The sequence below is a fragment of the Cervus canadensis genome, chromosome 10 (genome assembly GCF_019320065.1).
Source record: "Cervus canadensis isolate Bull #8, Minnesota chromosome 10, ASM1932006v1, whole genome shotgun sequence".
NCBI lineage: Eukaryota > Metazoa > Chordata > Mammalia > Artiodactyla > Cervidae > Cervus > Cervus canadensis.
This window is the reverse complement of record NC_057395.1, coordinates 60,762,993-60,779,063: the sequence shown is the minus strand read 5'-3', so window position 1 is coordinate 60,779,063 and position 16,071 is coordinate 60,762,993. Positions and strand designations below refer to the sequence as shown.

At 56.2% G+C, this 16,071-nt stretch overlaps 1 protein-coding gene across 6 annotated transcripts in view; it reads left to right on the top strand.

Moving 5' to 3' along the window:
• The window catches only part of NOL4L (nucleolar protein 4 like), a 129,614-nt gene that overhangs the window by 50,163 nt on the left and 63,380 nt on the right, over window positions 1-16,071 (top strand). For all 6 annotated transcript variants that reach the window (XM_043479356.1, XM_043479354.1, XM_043479355.1 and 3 more), the window contains exons 2-4: window positions 306-461; window positions 6,810-6,921; window positions 15,607-15,716. In XM_043479356.1, coding sequence (XP_043335291.1) covers window positions 306-461; window positions 6,810-6,921; window positions 15,607-15,716 — 378 coding nt within the window. The remainder of the gene's footprint in view (window positions 1-305; window positions 462-6,809; window positions 6,922-15,606; window positions 15,717-16,071) is intronic.

Here is a 16,071-nt window from a genome sequence, read left to right as displayed (position 1 = left end):
CTGTCTGAAATTGTGAACATGGAGGCTCTTGGTTTTTTAATTTGTATTTTTCCTTGTTTCTCTCTGCCCATTGTTTCTGGTAGATTTCGTAGCAGCAGCCACCCTTGACTCTGGTAGCCCCCTCCCTGTGGCCCTCTGAGCAGGCTCCTGTCCCCCCCAGGTCCCCCCAGACCTACCCTCGGGAGGCCTGGCGGGGGTCAGCGAGCAGCAGCGTGCCTGCCCCCGCCCCGCTGCCCGGCCGCAGGGCCCAGCTCTCACCCCGCCGTCATCCCTGACACTAACACAGCTTGTCCACCCTGTCGCAGGGGGCAGATGGCCTGTCGGAGCCGGAGGGCATCTCTCTGAAGCGGGTCGCTGTGGTGGAAGATTTCTTTGACATCATCTACTCGATGCATGTGGAGAGCTCAGCGGAGCCCGGCAAAGCCCCCAAGCACGCTGGGCAGAAGAAAACCTACCGAGCGGTGAGATTTCTGTCTCTTGGCCTCTGCTGGCAGCCCCAGGCCTTGGCAGGAGGCCATGGGCTCCGCACATGTTGGGCAGGGGGGCGGGGCAGGGAGCTGAGGCGTGATGAAACGGCCTTTGGGGATCCAGGGGGGCACGGGGCAAGGGCATGGCAGCTAGAGACGGCTCACAGGGCGAGGGGGCGGGCTCTGTGGTCGGAGCACAAAGGAGAAGCAGGTTGAAGGGGGTGAGAGGGAGGGAAGGAGAGGGACGAGGAGGGCAGGAAGAAAGCTCTCCTCTTCCTGGTTTCTGCTTCGCTCCATCCCCCCAACCCCGGCCCAGCTTGGGACCGAGGTTGAGGGAGGGGGAGGCCAGATAATAGTAATCGGCAGAGCAAATGCTTCCATGGCCTTCGCTGTGTGCCAGACCTGTCCTCATACTCACCCCTGCAAGTTGGTGCCAGAAGTTCCCCAGGGGACTTCTGAGGACCTGGGCCCTGCCCTCAAGGACAGCACAGCTTGATTGGGGTTGGGGAGCCTGAGAGAAACAGAAATGTCTCCAAGACTCGCTTCAGGGGAACAAGAACCCAGGCACCTGGGCGTTCAGCCAAGGTCCCTCCAGACACCAACATTCAGTGCTAAGGCAAGGGGCCTTCACGGAGAGGGTGGCGGGTCAGCTGGCAGTCTAAGCTTTGGGTAGGCAGAAGGGAGCAGAGGTGGCTACCTAGGATGGGAAATGTCACACTTAAGACTGTGGAGGGGATGGTGGTCACAGCCTGCCTGGGTTCTGGTAGCGTCCCCACATTGGCCCCCATTGCCATGGCTTATCCCCAGCTCTGAACCACTTGTCCGGCACCCACCACTATACCAGGAAGCCAAGCACTTCATGTTCATTCAAGCCTCACAGCAGTCCTGGGATGGAGGTGCTGTGGCCCATTTCACAGTTAAGGAAACTGAGGCCCAGGGAGTTAAACTGCTACTCTAAGGTCACACAGCACTGAGGCAGCAGTCAGCCAGTGTCTCACTCCCCGCTGTGTTGACTTTCTCTCTGGCTTCCTAGAGACCTGCCCCTCTGTGATGGGCCTTCCTTACCCAAGGTAGATGCCAACCCCTCCAAGTTCTTTTCTGAATAGCCTTGGAGTGTGGTAGAGGTGGCCTGTGTAAGTCTGTAATTTCCCCATATGGCCTGATTAAAAAAAAAAAAAAAATCCAACCATCTGGTTTGTCCTTGATCTCAGAAGATGACCTTTGCTAAATGTGTCTTAAGGATGGACCCACGTGCCAAAGACTTCAGAGAGAGGAGGGGTCGGGCTGAGGAAAGCAGGAGATGACTGTACCACCTGCCCCACCCTGCAGCTCAGCACTCGTGTGTTGGGGAGTGACTTGTGGGAAGGGAGTTCTGAGGGTATTTCCACTGGAGGATCATAAATGGAGGGAAGGACTCCTGAGCTGGGGCCCCTGTGGGCCCCTTGGTGCTGACGATACCCTGTGCACTTTCTCAGCATTGAAGTTGCCATGCTGGGAGCCAGCTTGTGCCAGGCTGTGCGCTCGGCACGTCCCCTGCGCCAGCTCTCAGAGCCATCACGTGGATGAAGGGTATAAGGATGAAGCAGGCGCTACCATTACAGAGGAGGAAAGCGAGGCTCGGAGAGATGATTAAGCCTGCCTTGAGGTCACCCAGCTGATGTTCAGAGTCAGGCATCTGGCCCAGAGCCTGTGCCCTGACCACTAGACATGCTGCCTCGCTGCAAACTGTCTTGTGGCCAGTTCGCAAGCCCAGTGACTTGCTTGTCAAAGGAGATAGGCTTAGGCCGACTGGACTGTGTGATTTCTCTGGTCCCATGGGTACCCAGCCCTAAGCCTTACCCTCAGGCACTTCCTGGGTGTTCATTAAGGCTGGGGTCTGCGACCTCCGTACTGCAGAGAGGGCGAGGCTGGCTGCGCCCAGCAGGCTCTGTGTCTCTGGGCCAAGTGGACGTCCAGCCCTTGGCTCTGCGCTTCCTGGCTTCTCGTCCATATGCCCGCCGCGTGCCCCACTTCCCGCTGCCCAGCCTGGAGCTGGCACATGACTGGCAACGAGCCAGCTGGGCTGCACTCAGAGCTGGAATTTCAGCAGCAGGGCCAAGGCAGAGGGAGCAGGCCAGGCCCTCCTGCTGTGGGTGTGAGGCCAAGGGGACCACCGCACCCCCTTCCTCTCCCGTGCACCTCCTCTCCCTTCCCTCACTTCCCCATCTGTCACCCTTTTCCTTTTGGGGGGCAGGGTGATGGGGACGCTTTTGTCCTCCTCTTTTCACCTGCTCCCATTTGCCTCAACCGAAGCCTAGCTCTTCAGCCCCATCCGTGCCCGCTAGGAGACTCAGTGCTGATGGCTGCAGAGAGGCACAGACTGGCACCTTGGGGTTTGCATCAGGCCCTGTGGAGGGGTTTTTGGACCTGTCTGTGTATGCTTTGCCAAACCTGAATTCTGGGACTGCCTCGCTGTCTCTGGGGGCACCTGGGACCTTATGGAGTCTTACAGGCCTAGGGTGCCCAAAGGAGCAGGGGACTGCAGGGGAGATGGCAGTCTTGTTCAAAGCATTAAAGGAGGAGCACTCTTCAATAGGAAGAGAACTTTTTAGCACCTACCACTGCCAGCAGTGGATGGGGGAGGGCAGGTAAGGAGCTTTCTGAAACTGTAGGTCTATGAGCCAGGGGTTGATGACCATTGACAATGGACACTACAGGGAGTCCCCATCTGGGGCAGGAAGCCCTGCCTTAACTTTGCCTCTGATGCCTCATGGCCTGAGGTCCAGAGGATCCCAGGGAATCTTGCCAAGGCAGAGCTGTGTGTTCTACAAAGTTCCCTGAGCCCACATAGAGGACTGGTCCTTTTTCAAGGAGTGTTTCTGATGTCTGTGTTTAGTCGCTCAGTTGTATTTGATTCTTTGAGACCCCATGGACTGTAGCCCACCAGGCTCCTCTGTCCATGGGGATTCTTCAGGCAAGAATACCAGAGTGGGTTGCCATGCCCTCCTCCAGGCAATCTTCCCAACCCAGGGATCTATCACAGGTCTCCCACATTGCAGGCGGATTCTTTTCCATCAGAAAAGCTGAAGAATACTGAAGTGGGTAGTCTACCCCATTTCCAGGGGATCTTCTTGACCCAGGAATTGAACCGGGGTCTCCGCATTGCAGGTGGATTCTTTACCAGGGAAGCTTGTTTCTGATGTCTAATGAAAGTGAAAGTTGCTCAGTCGTGTCTGACTGTTTGGACCCAGGCCAGAATTCTCCAAACCAGAATACTGGAGTGGGTAGCCGTTCTCTTTTCCAGGGGATCTTCCCAACCCAGGGATTGAACCCAGGTCTCCCACATTGCAGGTAGATTCTTTACCAACTGAACCACCAGGGAAGCCCTAATATCTGCACCCACCTGAATCAGAGCGAGCCTTGTTGCTTCCTTCCTCTCTCCTGGGGTGCTGGAAGGCGAGGAGGTTGGGCTCTGGAGCCCTGATCTGACTGCCCAGACCACTTTGGAGTTGGGGCCAGATGTGGTCAGCAGCTGCTCCAGGCCCACCACGTGCTAATCCACCCGCAGGGCAGAAGGAGGATCTTGTAAAGTGGTGCAAATCCCCCCAATTGGCCTCATCTGTCTTTGTCAGCCTCTGAGTTGGGGAGTGAAAATGGGGCCTTGCAAGTCAGCGACTCTGCAAATAGCTTCTGCGCTCCTTCCCAGTGAAATCTCACTCAGCTTTTCCCAGTAAGAAAAACGTAAAAGGCAGATTCAGGTACCGGTCTCAACATCCAGGCTGGAGGCCTGAGAGCAAGGCAACAGACAGTCCAGGGCCGCTGAGAGCTGCTGGGCGGGGATGGGCCCCTTCTTAAATGCAGCAGCTCCGTCTTTATCTGTGTCACGTTTCGGGCTTCAGGATAAGAGTCTATTTCCAGAACAGTGTCTGTAGCGCTAAAACTATCAGAAAACCACCATCCTGCTGACTAGGGCATCAGCTGGGATGATCCTACGCGTCTCAGCTCACCCTGTGGTCCTGTGGCCTCGGGCATCTGTGCAACCAAACAGAAACGGAGGTCCCATTTCTCACGTGGACGAGACAGGAGCGTGAACCAAAAGATGCCCACAGGAGGTTGAAGGCCTCGGTGGGGGAAGGCATCCTCCTCCATTCAGGTCCCTACAGCAGCGCGGAGCTGGACATTTAACTGACGCCCCACGGGAGCTCTTAGCGAGGCTGCAGACCATCCAGCTGCACAGGGCCCTCGGACAGCTCCAGGGGCTTCTCACCCACCTGCCTTGGCTTTGCCCCATCTGCCCTTCCATGGGCTCCAGAGCCAGAAGTTGTGCACCCAGGGCACCATCTTCCTGTGGCACTCCAGCCAGCCTTTGCATCTGCTGGGTCCCTGCTAAGGCCCAGGCCCCTGGGCACTTTCTGGTAACTGCCCCTGTGTCCTCAGTGGGCCAGGCAGCAGGCAGGGCCCTACCCATGCCACGGGCAGCCCTCAGCAGAGCAGCCCCGCCAGGAAGGCCCTCCCTGAGCCCTGTAGAATGTCTCTGTCCAGCGGTCAAAGAGCTCCACGCATTGAAGTTGGGCTTTCCCCATGGTATCAACCTTTTTTCCTCTCTCAGCAGACTGCAACCCTCCTCCTCCACGTGCTCAACTCAGCTCTTCTGAGGCCTGACCTGGGATGTCCCAGCTCAGTTCCTTAGGAGGTCATCTGTTGGCCCAACTCAGCCTCAGCCCTCTGCCTGACCCAGAGGGCATCCTTCCCTCTTCCCTTTACTCCTATAGCTGTCAGCCCCTCAACAGGACCCGTGTCTCCCAACCCTGTGGGCCCTGAGAGTTCTAGGTGGCCCGGGCTAGGGATAAAGATGGCCCGTGTGTGGCAGGAGCGCCCCATGCCTTGGCCCTCACACCTTCCCATCCACTGGCTCCAATCAGAGAGCAGGGGTTTGCCCTTGTCCCTGACCTCCAGAGGAAGGCAATCAGACAAAGAATTTGGAAGGGAGATAACTCATCAAGGAGCCTGCCTGCTCCGCAGAGCATCAAATCAGCTGAGAAATAACAATTGTGTCACCAAAATTAACTCTGCATTTGCAGCCGGCCGCCAGGCAGGAGTGGCCCGTGGAGCTCCACAGGCAGCAGAGCCCAAGCCTGTCCTTCGAGGTCGTGGCCGCAGGGCGGGGATCGCGGGGAAGGGAGAGCCTGGCAATCCTCTTTAGTCCCCTCCTCTCTGCCCCGCCCTGCGCTCCTTCCTGGCCACCACAGAGATGGAGCAGGGTGCGTGTGAATCCCGAAGGAAGAGACCAGGTGCGTCCTGGAGAGCAGCGCACCCCGCCCCCTCAGTCCCCTGCTGTGGGCTGACCAGCGCCCTCGGCCAACTTTCCCGGCCGGGCTGCGGCGACGATGGAGGAACGCTGGGGTGATGCTGCCCCTTAGTGGAGAGGAGCGAGACGGCCCGGGCTCTGGGAAATGTGTGAAAACCCGCAACCGGGCAGCTGCCAGCCTCAGCCAGAGAACCTGGGCCCAAGAGGTCCCTCCGGCCCCCTCAGGCAGCCAAACCAGGACCAACCTGGTTTTTCCCAAAACCCAGAGCAAGAGGAGAGGACTGAGCTGCTGGGATTACACCCCACTTCTTCCCCACCCCGCCCACCCAGCCACTTTCTTGTGTTCCTGGCATCGCTTTCACCTTCCCTCCCACACTGCTGACTCTTTCTTTGTAGCTAGGGGAGGCCCTCTGGAGGCAGCTCTGGGGGTGACCTGGAGCATCGGCTCTAGTCTGGCATTATTATAAAGTGCTGTGTGACCTTAAGTGAATTGGTTCACTTCTCTGGGCCTTGTGACCTTGGCTGGAACACGGGGCTCCCTGAGAGCCTGTCCAGTTTGAGGCATTTCACAGCCCTCCTGGGTCTGTGAATAGATCAAGGAATAGCCTGTAGAGCGTTGGGCTCTGGTTATAGGCCCGCAGCCAGTAGATTTATAAGTGGGGTTCAGTTTATCCTTCTCTAAGAGTGGGAGTTGTCTCCTCCTACCCTAGAGCAGTGTTTCTCAACTCATTTTTAAGTAGCAGTGATGAAATGACCTGAGAGGAATATTCGCAATTTATGAGGACACAGGTTGTAGACTAGATGATGTTTCAGTGTTTTGCTTTTATAATTTTTAAGCTTCTTTCATTTAAAAATTTAAAACTACTGGTATTCTGTGAAAGTACTGACTCATTTCTTTGGCTGAGACTTTTAAGACATCTGCCTCTTGCTCCTCAAATTCCTGCCCTTCCTGGCAAGGGCCAAGTGCCTGCCACCGAAGCAGAGCCCTTGGTGACCCCGTGAGCAAGCTGCCTCCACACAGATCCACGTAACAGCCAGCCTCCTCTCTCCCCCAGATCGCGGAGACCTACGCCTTCCTTCCACGGGAGGCCGTGACCCGGTTCCTGATGAGCTGCACGGAGTGTCAGAAGAGGATGCACTTTAATTCCAACGGCCTGGAGCCCAAAGGTAGGGGAGCAGGTGGGCGTGCTAGAGGCCTGGGGGAGGCTGTGCATAGGACGGACTCTCCCCCAGAAGGGCCTGCCCTTAGCTGGCAGGGACAGAAAAGGGCACGACCAGCAGCTGTCACAATTCCCAGGGGGCCAGCGTGGGTCCATGGAGCTGCCCAGAGAGCCTCATTTTAGGTTTGGTTTGTTGTTTTTTTTAAACTTTTTTTAAATGTTAAGTTTCACTTAAAAACCAACAGTACATTCCTACTGCCCTTCAAGACTCTCTTCTCCCACCGAGGTTACAGACGGAAATGGTCACCTCGCCCCATTTCCTAAACTCTGCAGTCCTCGCCACCCAGGTCTTCCCCCACACCCCCGGCAGTGTCCACGTGGGTCTGGTCTCACTGACCCGACTGTGCCCTCCCTGGGGACAGGAGCACACCCCTCACTGCATGCGCCTTTCTACCCTACAGCCACCCTCCTGCCATTAGTAGTAGGCCTCCCTAAGTGTTTGTCCCCTGCCCTCTATCCCCAGTGCACACCCAGGACATCTGTGGGGATTGGTAGAATTGAAAATGCCCAGAGGGACTTTTCTGATGGTCCCGTGGTAAGACGCCGCACTTGCACTTCATGGGGCACAAGTTCAATCCCTAGTCAGGGAACTAAGATCCTGCATGCCACACAGTGAAGCCAAAAAATAGGGAAAAAAGAGAAAATGCCCAGAGTGTGTGTGATCAGTCCAAGCTGGTCCCTTACACAGACATCCACGCTCTCCAGCTCTTCCCTGCAAGGACCCCCACCTCAGTCCCCCCAAAGCTTCAACCTGAACGTCCTAGAGGCCTCCCTCCATTAAGTCTGGGCCATCTGTTCGAAGGTGGCTTTGACACAGCAAGAAGGGCCATTATGTTTGGCTGGTGTGACTGTAACTCAAGCCTGAGAAATGGTGCCCAGATGGGCGACTTATCAGGGCTTCTAGGCATCAGGCCTGCAAAGAGTGCTGAGGTCGGTGGCTATTGGGATGTTTGCCTGAGGATGGGAACAGAAGAGTGAGCCACTTCCTCAGGTGGTGTCCCGGTGACATCCTCCAAATGTGGTGAAAACCAACAGCACCGCCCAGTGACAGCAGGGCAATGGAACAGACACCAGTGGGCTTTTCCTCTTGGCTGGTAGTTCAGTCGCTCAGTTATGTCTGACTCTTTGCGACCCCATTGACTGCAGCACACCAGGCTTTGCTGTCCTTCACTATCTCCCAGAATTTGGTCAAACTCATGTCCGTTGAGTCGATGATGCCATCTAACCATCTCATCCTCTGTCGTCCCCTTCTCCTCTTGCCTTCGATCTTTCCCAGCATCAGAGTCTTTTTCCTGGCTGGCAGTCGGTCCCTGATGCGACTTTGGACAGCAGCCACTTCACAAACCCAGAGGCTTTCCTGTCCTTGGGGGCCATTAGGCCACAGCCACTTCACTGAGTTCATTGGATAGCCGCTGATGTATGAGGGACAGGAGTTAATGTAGTTCATCCCTCGTAAGTGCTGGGTTCCTGGTTTAAGAGCCAGGCGCGCCAGGGCCCCACTGAGTGCATTCGAGTCCGAGCTCTGCCGCTCGGTAACCGTGTGTCCTGAACAAGTGACTTCACCTCTCTGAGCCTGAGTTTCCTCATGTGTGAAATGGAGTTAATAACAGCACCTCTGGTAGCGGGAGAGAGGGGCAGGGTCCTGATGAAATTTGAGAGTTAAACCGTGTACGAGGGAACCGAGGCTGTGGCAGTTAATGTGATAACGCCCGAGGCCTGAGGGAGGCCCCCTCCGCCCCACATGGCCTGGCCCCAGCTCAGCAGCCGCAACCCCTCTGCTAAGACAGCCCCCTTGGCACCTGCCACTGGGCTAGGAGACATTCCCTGCAGTCCTCCCCACCCTGCCCGGGTCCGCGTCCCAGGGGCGCAGGTCCTGGTGGTAGCTGCATCGTCCCTGTCCACCCATCCGCCTGTCCCCTCCTGTGTTGTCCTTTTCGTTTCAATAGCGACTGGCGAAGTCAGACACAGAACCTGGGGGAACAGAGGCAGGCCCGGAGTGGCTGTGCTTGTGGGCTGCTCTGGGGTGTCTGCAGGCTCCGTCTGTTCTGCTGACTTCTCCCCGCTGGTGTGGAGGACGGTCCTCGTGTCCAGCTTCGTGAGTTCTGTGCCGGAGCCTCCCTGTCCAGGGGCTCCAGCAGGAAGAGGGCAGGCGGAGTAGGCCTGCGCCACGCCCATCTTCTCCTGTCCTCAGCCCGAACACTGCTTCCCTGTCCCCAGGAGTGGGGCTGCCCACTCAGGGAGAGGAGGAGACCTCAAGGGAGCCGGAGGCGGCGTGGCCTCAGTGTCTCAGAAGGTCTTGGGGTCAGGCAGGCCTGGGTGTGCTGCCCTGCTCCCTGCTGTGTGTCCCCCAGCAGGTTTCGAGAACCTCTCTGAACATCAGCTGCTCATAACAGCTGCTGCGATCCTGGGAGGTGTCTGTCCTGGTTCACAGCTGAGGAGAGGAGGCACAGAGAGGTGGCGTGGTGATAGCACTTGTCCAAGGTCCCCCTGAAGGCAGGAGAACTTACCTTCCCATCAACAAATGGGAGCAACACTTCTCTCTTGGGGTTTTCAGGAGGATGAAGTTGAATTAAAGGAGCCCGTTCTGCAGGGCACTTGGCACTAGGGTGCCTGGGAAACATCGGCTCGTCCCCCACTCCACCCAGTGTTGTCCCAGCCAAATACAAGGCTGCCAGCTTCCAGGTGTCCCACAAAGAGACACACAATCACCCACCCAGGCATGCACCCACAGCCTGGCTGCTGGGCCGAAGGGTTTCTGGAGGCTGCTAGTGGAGAGCCTTAGAGGCTGAAAGGCTCCGCTGTCTGCTCAATGGTCAGAGGCATTCGTGCCTGGACCCCTGTCGTCAGCTGGCCAGTCCTCCCGTCTCCTGCCCCAGCTGAGAGCGTGGAGACGCTCTCTCCGCCCACCAGGCTGGCCTCTCTGGATGTGGTCAGCTGCACCGACTGCTCTTTCACAGGCACCCCTGCTCTGCTCTGCTCTGCCAGCCTTCCCTCCTCTTTCGCCTCTGGGAAATCAGAGCCTGCGCCTGGCCCCAGAGGCAGGCCCCAGGTTCCTGTCCCAGGAAGGTGGGGCGGGAGCAGGACATGGAACAGCATGGAGACTTCCCAAGGGGCGGCTGGGAGGATGCCTTGCTTCCTGGCCTCGTGTTAGAAAGAAAGAAAGGAAGCAGAGCAGCCTCCCCTGCTCGGTGGTGGTTTGTCCCGGGCGGGGACGAGAAGGGGGCAGAGGTGACGGGGCGGTGGAGGGGGTTGCTGGACAGTCCCATGCCCTCCCCCAGCGCCAGGAGCACAAACAAAGGAGGCTGCGAGGATCAGGAAGTCCGAGGATGGGAAATTCCAGGGCCTCCCAGCTCCACCGGCCCCTGAGCAAATCTGGGCGGAGAGGAGGCAGAGATGAGAGCTGGGTGTGCCCTGATCCCAGCCCTGGGCTGCTGCAGAGAGGGGCTTCGGGAGAGGGCACATCTCACTTTTCTTTGACGTGACAAAATGCTATTTGCGTGGCTGCATACGAGGAGTTAGCAGTGGGCAGCGCCGGTTATCTCCCAAAGGGTCCCTCCTCAGCCACAGCCATCCACTCAGGTGGTGGCGTCCCTGCAGTGGTTTTCAACCCCTCCCTGCCTGGCCCCTCCAGAGGGCCCCCCTTCCTGTTCTGCCCCACGTGACCCCATCCTGGCTCGTTCCTCTGCCCCTGCAGCCTGTCCTGCGCTGGCCTGCCCTCTCTCCCCTCTCACACTCACTCCCTGTGTAACCTGGGGAGGTTGCCTCATCTGTAGACTGGGGGGTATTAACACGAGCACCCATCTCATGGAGTCCTTGGGAGCCTCATGCAGGAGGGTCGGCGTGGAGCCCTGGCAGGCCTCAGTAGCCGTCATCCGAGTGACTGAACAGAAGTCCTGTTGAAATACCCCCTCCACAAAGCTGCCTGGACCTACGCCAGCGGCCCTGGAGCTCTTCCTCCTTGGAGTGCTAATGGACTGGCCATCAGTCCTGCCCTGCTGGGCCCAGGGGCCGGCTCTGTGCCCTCGCCCCACCATCCCCACCATGAGTGCACACCCTTCGGTGCTCCTTGAAGACTTGCTGACCTATTGATTCGCTTCCCTGGAAGAGAGGTTTGTTTTTTTTTTTTCATCACCTTCTAAGCCAGCCCCAGGCCTGGGATCTCTAGTTCCAAATCTGAACCCTGTGGCAGGTTGGCTGGTCCCACATTTCCTCTGCGCCAGGCCGTTATTGCACACACATCCTTCACCCCCTCAGCCCTGACCCTGAGAGCTCTTTCCCTGGCACCCAGAAGCTACGGTGTCTGGACTGAAGAGTTCTTCCATTCCCGTGGGTGGAAACTCAAGGGAATTTGCCACCCTGTGCTCCACCTGGAGGATCTGGGCCACCTCCTCAGTTGCGTTGATTGGCAGATGTCACTGGGGCCCGGCTGTGGTCAGTGCTCGGCTTGGCCTGGGGAGAGCCTCTGCATCATGGGCTCTTTTCAATGGCCTGTAAAGCTAGGTCTAGTCCTGGGGCTGATTTCAGGTTTCCTTGGCAAAAAGGTGTCGAAACATTTCTTCAGGTGATTCCTCTGCCTCTCTCACCAGCCACCTAAGGCTCTGTGACCCTTACTAGCTCTGAACTCACCAGTGGTCTCAGGTTCCTTGCAGTGGCTTGGGCATGGCCCCTGTGTTTGTTGACCATGGCAGGGACCTGGCCTGTCCAGCAGAACCCGGGGAAGCTGCTTCTTCCTCGTTCATGGGTTCACCTTTGCTCATCCCTCACCTCCCCACATGAGCACATGACTCCAGGGAACCCCCACTGGCCCTATTCCTTAGCTCCTTCCTATGAGTCTATGTGTGTGGTGCTTATCAGCCCCAGAACCATGCAGCTCCCTCGCTGCCAAAAACCTGCCCGCCTGTCTCTTGGCTGTGGTGTGGCCCAAGCCCTGACCTCCCACAGCCAGCTCCCTGGCGCATTCCCTCCCCGGGAATGTCTCCCGCCTGCCAAGGTCCTCCTCCCTGACACAGCCCTCACTTCTGGAACTGCAGACGCAAGCATTTCACGGCACGCGGATATCTGATGGATATGTGTGTGCCCAGGGTGTCCTGCTCCCCGCCCCCCAACGAGGGCATCCAACCTCCTCTTCCTGAGCTCTCCTGGCTCACCTCTGGGCACCGGAAGCAGTTTCTGATCTGTTGACATGCTGCGGAGGGAACAGGCCAAGGGAGACCCCTTCTCCCACTTCCCAAGAGCGCCTTCCTAGCCATTGTGGGTTTTTCCCCCGCCCTAAACTAAGCTGAACCTTGGCTTTAAAATTTTTCTTTTTACTTATTTGTTTTTATATTTTCAGTATTACTTTTTTTCTGACCGTGCCGCCAGGCGCAAAGGATCTTAGTTCCCAGACCAGGAATGGAACCCTCACCCGCTGCAGTAGAAGTGCAGACTCTTAACCACTGGACTGTCAAGGAAGGCCCTGTTTGTTTGTTTTTTTTTTCCTTAAGTTACCTCTTTGTAAGGATTCATGGCATTTCAGGCAGGACACGGGTGACCATTGGTAAAGGAACACAGTGTCTGCCCTCCAAGGACAACGAAACATAGAGCGTCGCCACATCACCTGATGAAGTCTTCATCTGAGGCTCTGACCCGGGACCCTTAGGGTGGGATGCCCTTCTTATATACCACGTTGTCCAGCAACTTCTCAGCAGACAGCCTTGTCTCTGAGGAAACAAAATGCAAACGGCCGCATTCTCCGTCTGAAGACCCTCACTCCAAAACAGGAACCATGGCTCTTTCGCGTGACATCGTCTCAGTGTAGCCGCGGGGTCTGCCTCACACAGTGCGTCCAGCCTCGTGCAGTTGTGCGGGTGGGGTGGGGCGGTGAGCAGGTCCCAGCGTGCCCCACCCCTGGGTTGAAGTGGTCAGGTCTGGGTAGATGGTGGGGCGGCAAGAAGGGGATCCACAGTCACAAAAATGAATTCTAGTTTCCTCAAGGCACTGGGCGTCTGTGCGCTGTATGAAGCCCTCTGCCACAGAGCCAGGAGGGGCTCCCTTAATAGAAGAAAAGGTTTGGCCCATTTTTCAAGCCGGTTCCTGAGACTCCCTGTTAGTGAGTCCTAGAAGAACGAACATTTCTGCATGTGACAACATGGCTTTCAAAAACTCAACAAGGGATTCCTTTGGTGGTCCAGCAGTTAGGAATCAGCACTTCCACTGCAGGGGACTGGGTTCGATCCCTGGTCTGGGAACTAAACTCCCTCCACAAGCCGCACAGCGCGGCCACGTTTTTTTTTTTTTTTTCTTTAAAAAAAGCAAAATGAAGCTCTGCATTTTTATGAAACTGGATAGAAAATGTTATTCAAGCTGTACAGTCACCAGAGGGGCACTGCCTCAAGACGTGTGGACCCTGTTCTGTGCGGGGCTGTTCTATCCTCGCCAAGTAGGAACTGCCCCGGTGCCCCCTGGCTAGTTTTGCCCTTTTGTTTGCGGGAGCCATTTTTCTTTATTGTGGTAGAATATAACGCAAAACTTGCCATTTTAATAAATTTTAAGTGTACAACTCAGTGGCGTTAATAGTTATACTCACTGCCCAGCAGTCATCACCACCGTCTATTTTCCAAAACTTTTTGTCCTGCCAAACGGAACCTGCAGCCCCGTGAAGCAGTAACTTCCCATCCCCAGATGCCCTGGCCCCGGTAGCCCCTCTTCTGCTTTATGTCTATGTGAACATGCCTGTTCCAGCCGTCCCATCCACATGGAATCACCCAGTGTTTGTCCCATGGCGTCTGGCTTCTTTCACTCAGCAGTGTTTTCAAGGTTGTGGGGGCCAGCTGGCCTGGGCTGCGGCTCTGAGTGGCAGCTTCAGCAGATCCCTGCCTTCCTCCAGCTCACCGGTCACCGGCTTCCCTCCAGCGCGTCTTCCTGGGCGTGGTGCCAGTGGCGGCAGGCAGGCTTCAGCTCCTCGGAAAGTCGCCCCTACTTCTCACGCCACTCCAACCCCAGCCCACAGATAGAACTAGGCGCCAAGGAGGACGTGGGTCGAAGGCCCGGCGCCCTTGGAGGCTAGGGGAGGAGGCAGCCAGAAAACAGGTAACCATGAAGACTCGCCGGACAGAGGGTGAAGCCAGGTCAAGTGACTAAATGACGAAATGAGGCCCTGCTTTGTGTGACGGGTCCCAGCAGGTGGCTTCAGGGTTTCCAGCTTGGTCACAGCAGGAGACATCTGAAGGGGAGGCTGGAATGGAAAGAGTGGCGATGGGCTTCCCTTGAATCGTGCTTCCCATCTTGTTGACTTACTCCTGCGCCGTTGCAGTCGCTCCTAAACAGCATCCACAGTGACACCTGAGATGCACAGCACAGTGTCAGGCTGGGTCCACTGCAGCAGCCTTCGCAGAAGACAGCGTGACCAGACGTTTTAAAGAGTCATTGAGTAGGGTCTTGCCAGTGGTTAAGACTCTGTCTTGCAGTGCAGGAGATGTGGGTTCGATCCTTGTTCTATAACTAACTTGTTCTAACTAAGATCCCACATGCCTCTAGGTGAGGTCAAGGAAAAACAAAAAAAGTTGTTAAATGTTGCTACCATTTGACCCATGAATTCCATGTTTTGGAATTTGGTCTAAAAAGGAATTGATTGCAAATACAGACCAGTATTCACATATAGAGATGTTCCCAGCAGCGTTTATAAGTAGCCCCGGATAGCAAATAGCCTAAGTAGCCAGTCGTAAGGGAGTAACTTACGGAACATATGATAAAACAATACAGGGATATAAAAATTATATTTGCAAAGCAAAATGAGATTTTTGATGGTAGGGGAAATGCCTATGACAAAATGTTAAGCAAAAAGAAAAGGTTTCAAAGCAGACTGTTATTCTCGGTATGCATTATGATATCAAGTATGTAAAAAAGAAATCACAGAGGAAAAAATAAACAGAAGCATATGCCAAGCTGCTTGGTGCAATTATGGACTTTTTTTTTTTTCTTTACATCTTTCCACACTTTGCAAATGCTCTACAAAAGGAATATGCGTTACTTTGATCTTCAGGACAAGAAAGCAATAAAAGGGAGGAACAATGCTCCTCTCCGTGTGATTAAAGAGGAACTAGAATTTGGGTGGACTGGAGGCCTGGCCCAGACCCGTGAGCCAGGTGGTCCCTGGCAGCTTTAGAGAGGATGCTGTGGGGGGTGAGGGTCAGCGTGGGGCAGTGTGGCATGTGAGTGGGCTTAGACCTGCGTAGGAAACTTACATATTTGACTTCAGGGGCCTGGCAAGCATAATCATTGAGCGCAAGTGCGCGGGGCAATAGGCATGGGTGCACACTGCAGCAAAACAGACCCTCGAGCTCTGTCTAAAAGGAGACGCTCAGCTGCAGTGGGTGTTTGCTGTGTGAGTGAGGGCCCTGTGTGGCCAGACCTTCCATTTTTCAAAGCAGCCAGAAATCCCGGGTTTTCAACGGTGAACTCTCTTACTAAACACGGTCTCAGCACCGTGCAGTTCACATCCACGGGCTGGATACGGTGGGCGCTCCATGAGTCAGAGACCACCTGCCCGCCTGGCCTCCTCCCCGGGCCCGTGTTGGGTGCCCCACGTGGGTGCCAGGCTGCTGGCAGCCCACCGCACAGGCTGAAAGGGGCTTCCTTTTCTTCTCTCCATCAGAAAACGAGCCTCCGTCTCCTCTGGTCTCCGGAATCATCGATTACAACATGCCCCTCACCTCCACGTACCTGAAGCAGATGAAGTTGCGTGTGATGAATTCCCAGGAGCAGGTAAGGCATCCGCCCTCCTCGCCCCACATGGAGGCGTCCTAACTTGCCTGGATGTGGTTGAGCCTTTCCGAGATGTGGGGCCACAGCCTGTGTAAACACACTGGAAACCAAAGAGGCCCTTATCTGGTTATCTGGGCCGGGCAGTCCGGGCTGAGAGGAGGGAAGGAACGCGTTCCTAAGTGAGAAGGTCTTCTGGGCAGACTGCCCTGCCAGGTCTTCAGGGAAACTCTCCTGAAGGGCAGGGGCAAGGGGGTGGAAGTAGGGGGGAGGTAAGAGCTGCTGACCTTGGCCCTCAGCTTGCCCTTGCCCTCGCCCTCCTCTGCCCTTTGTCTGCTGTGCCACTCATCTCCTTTCC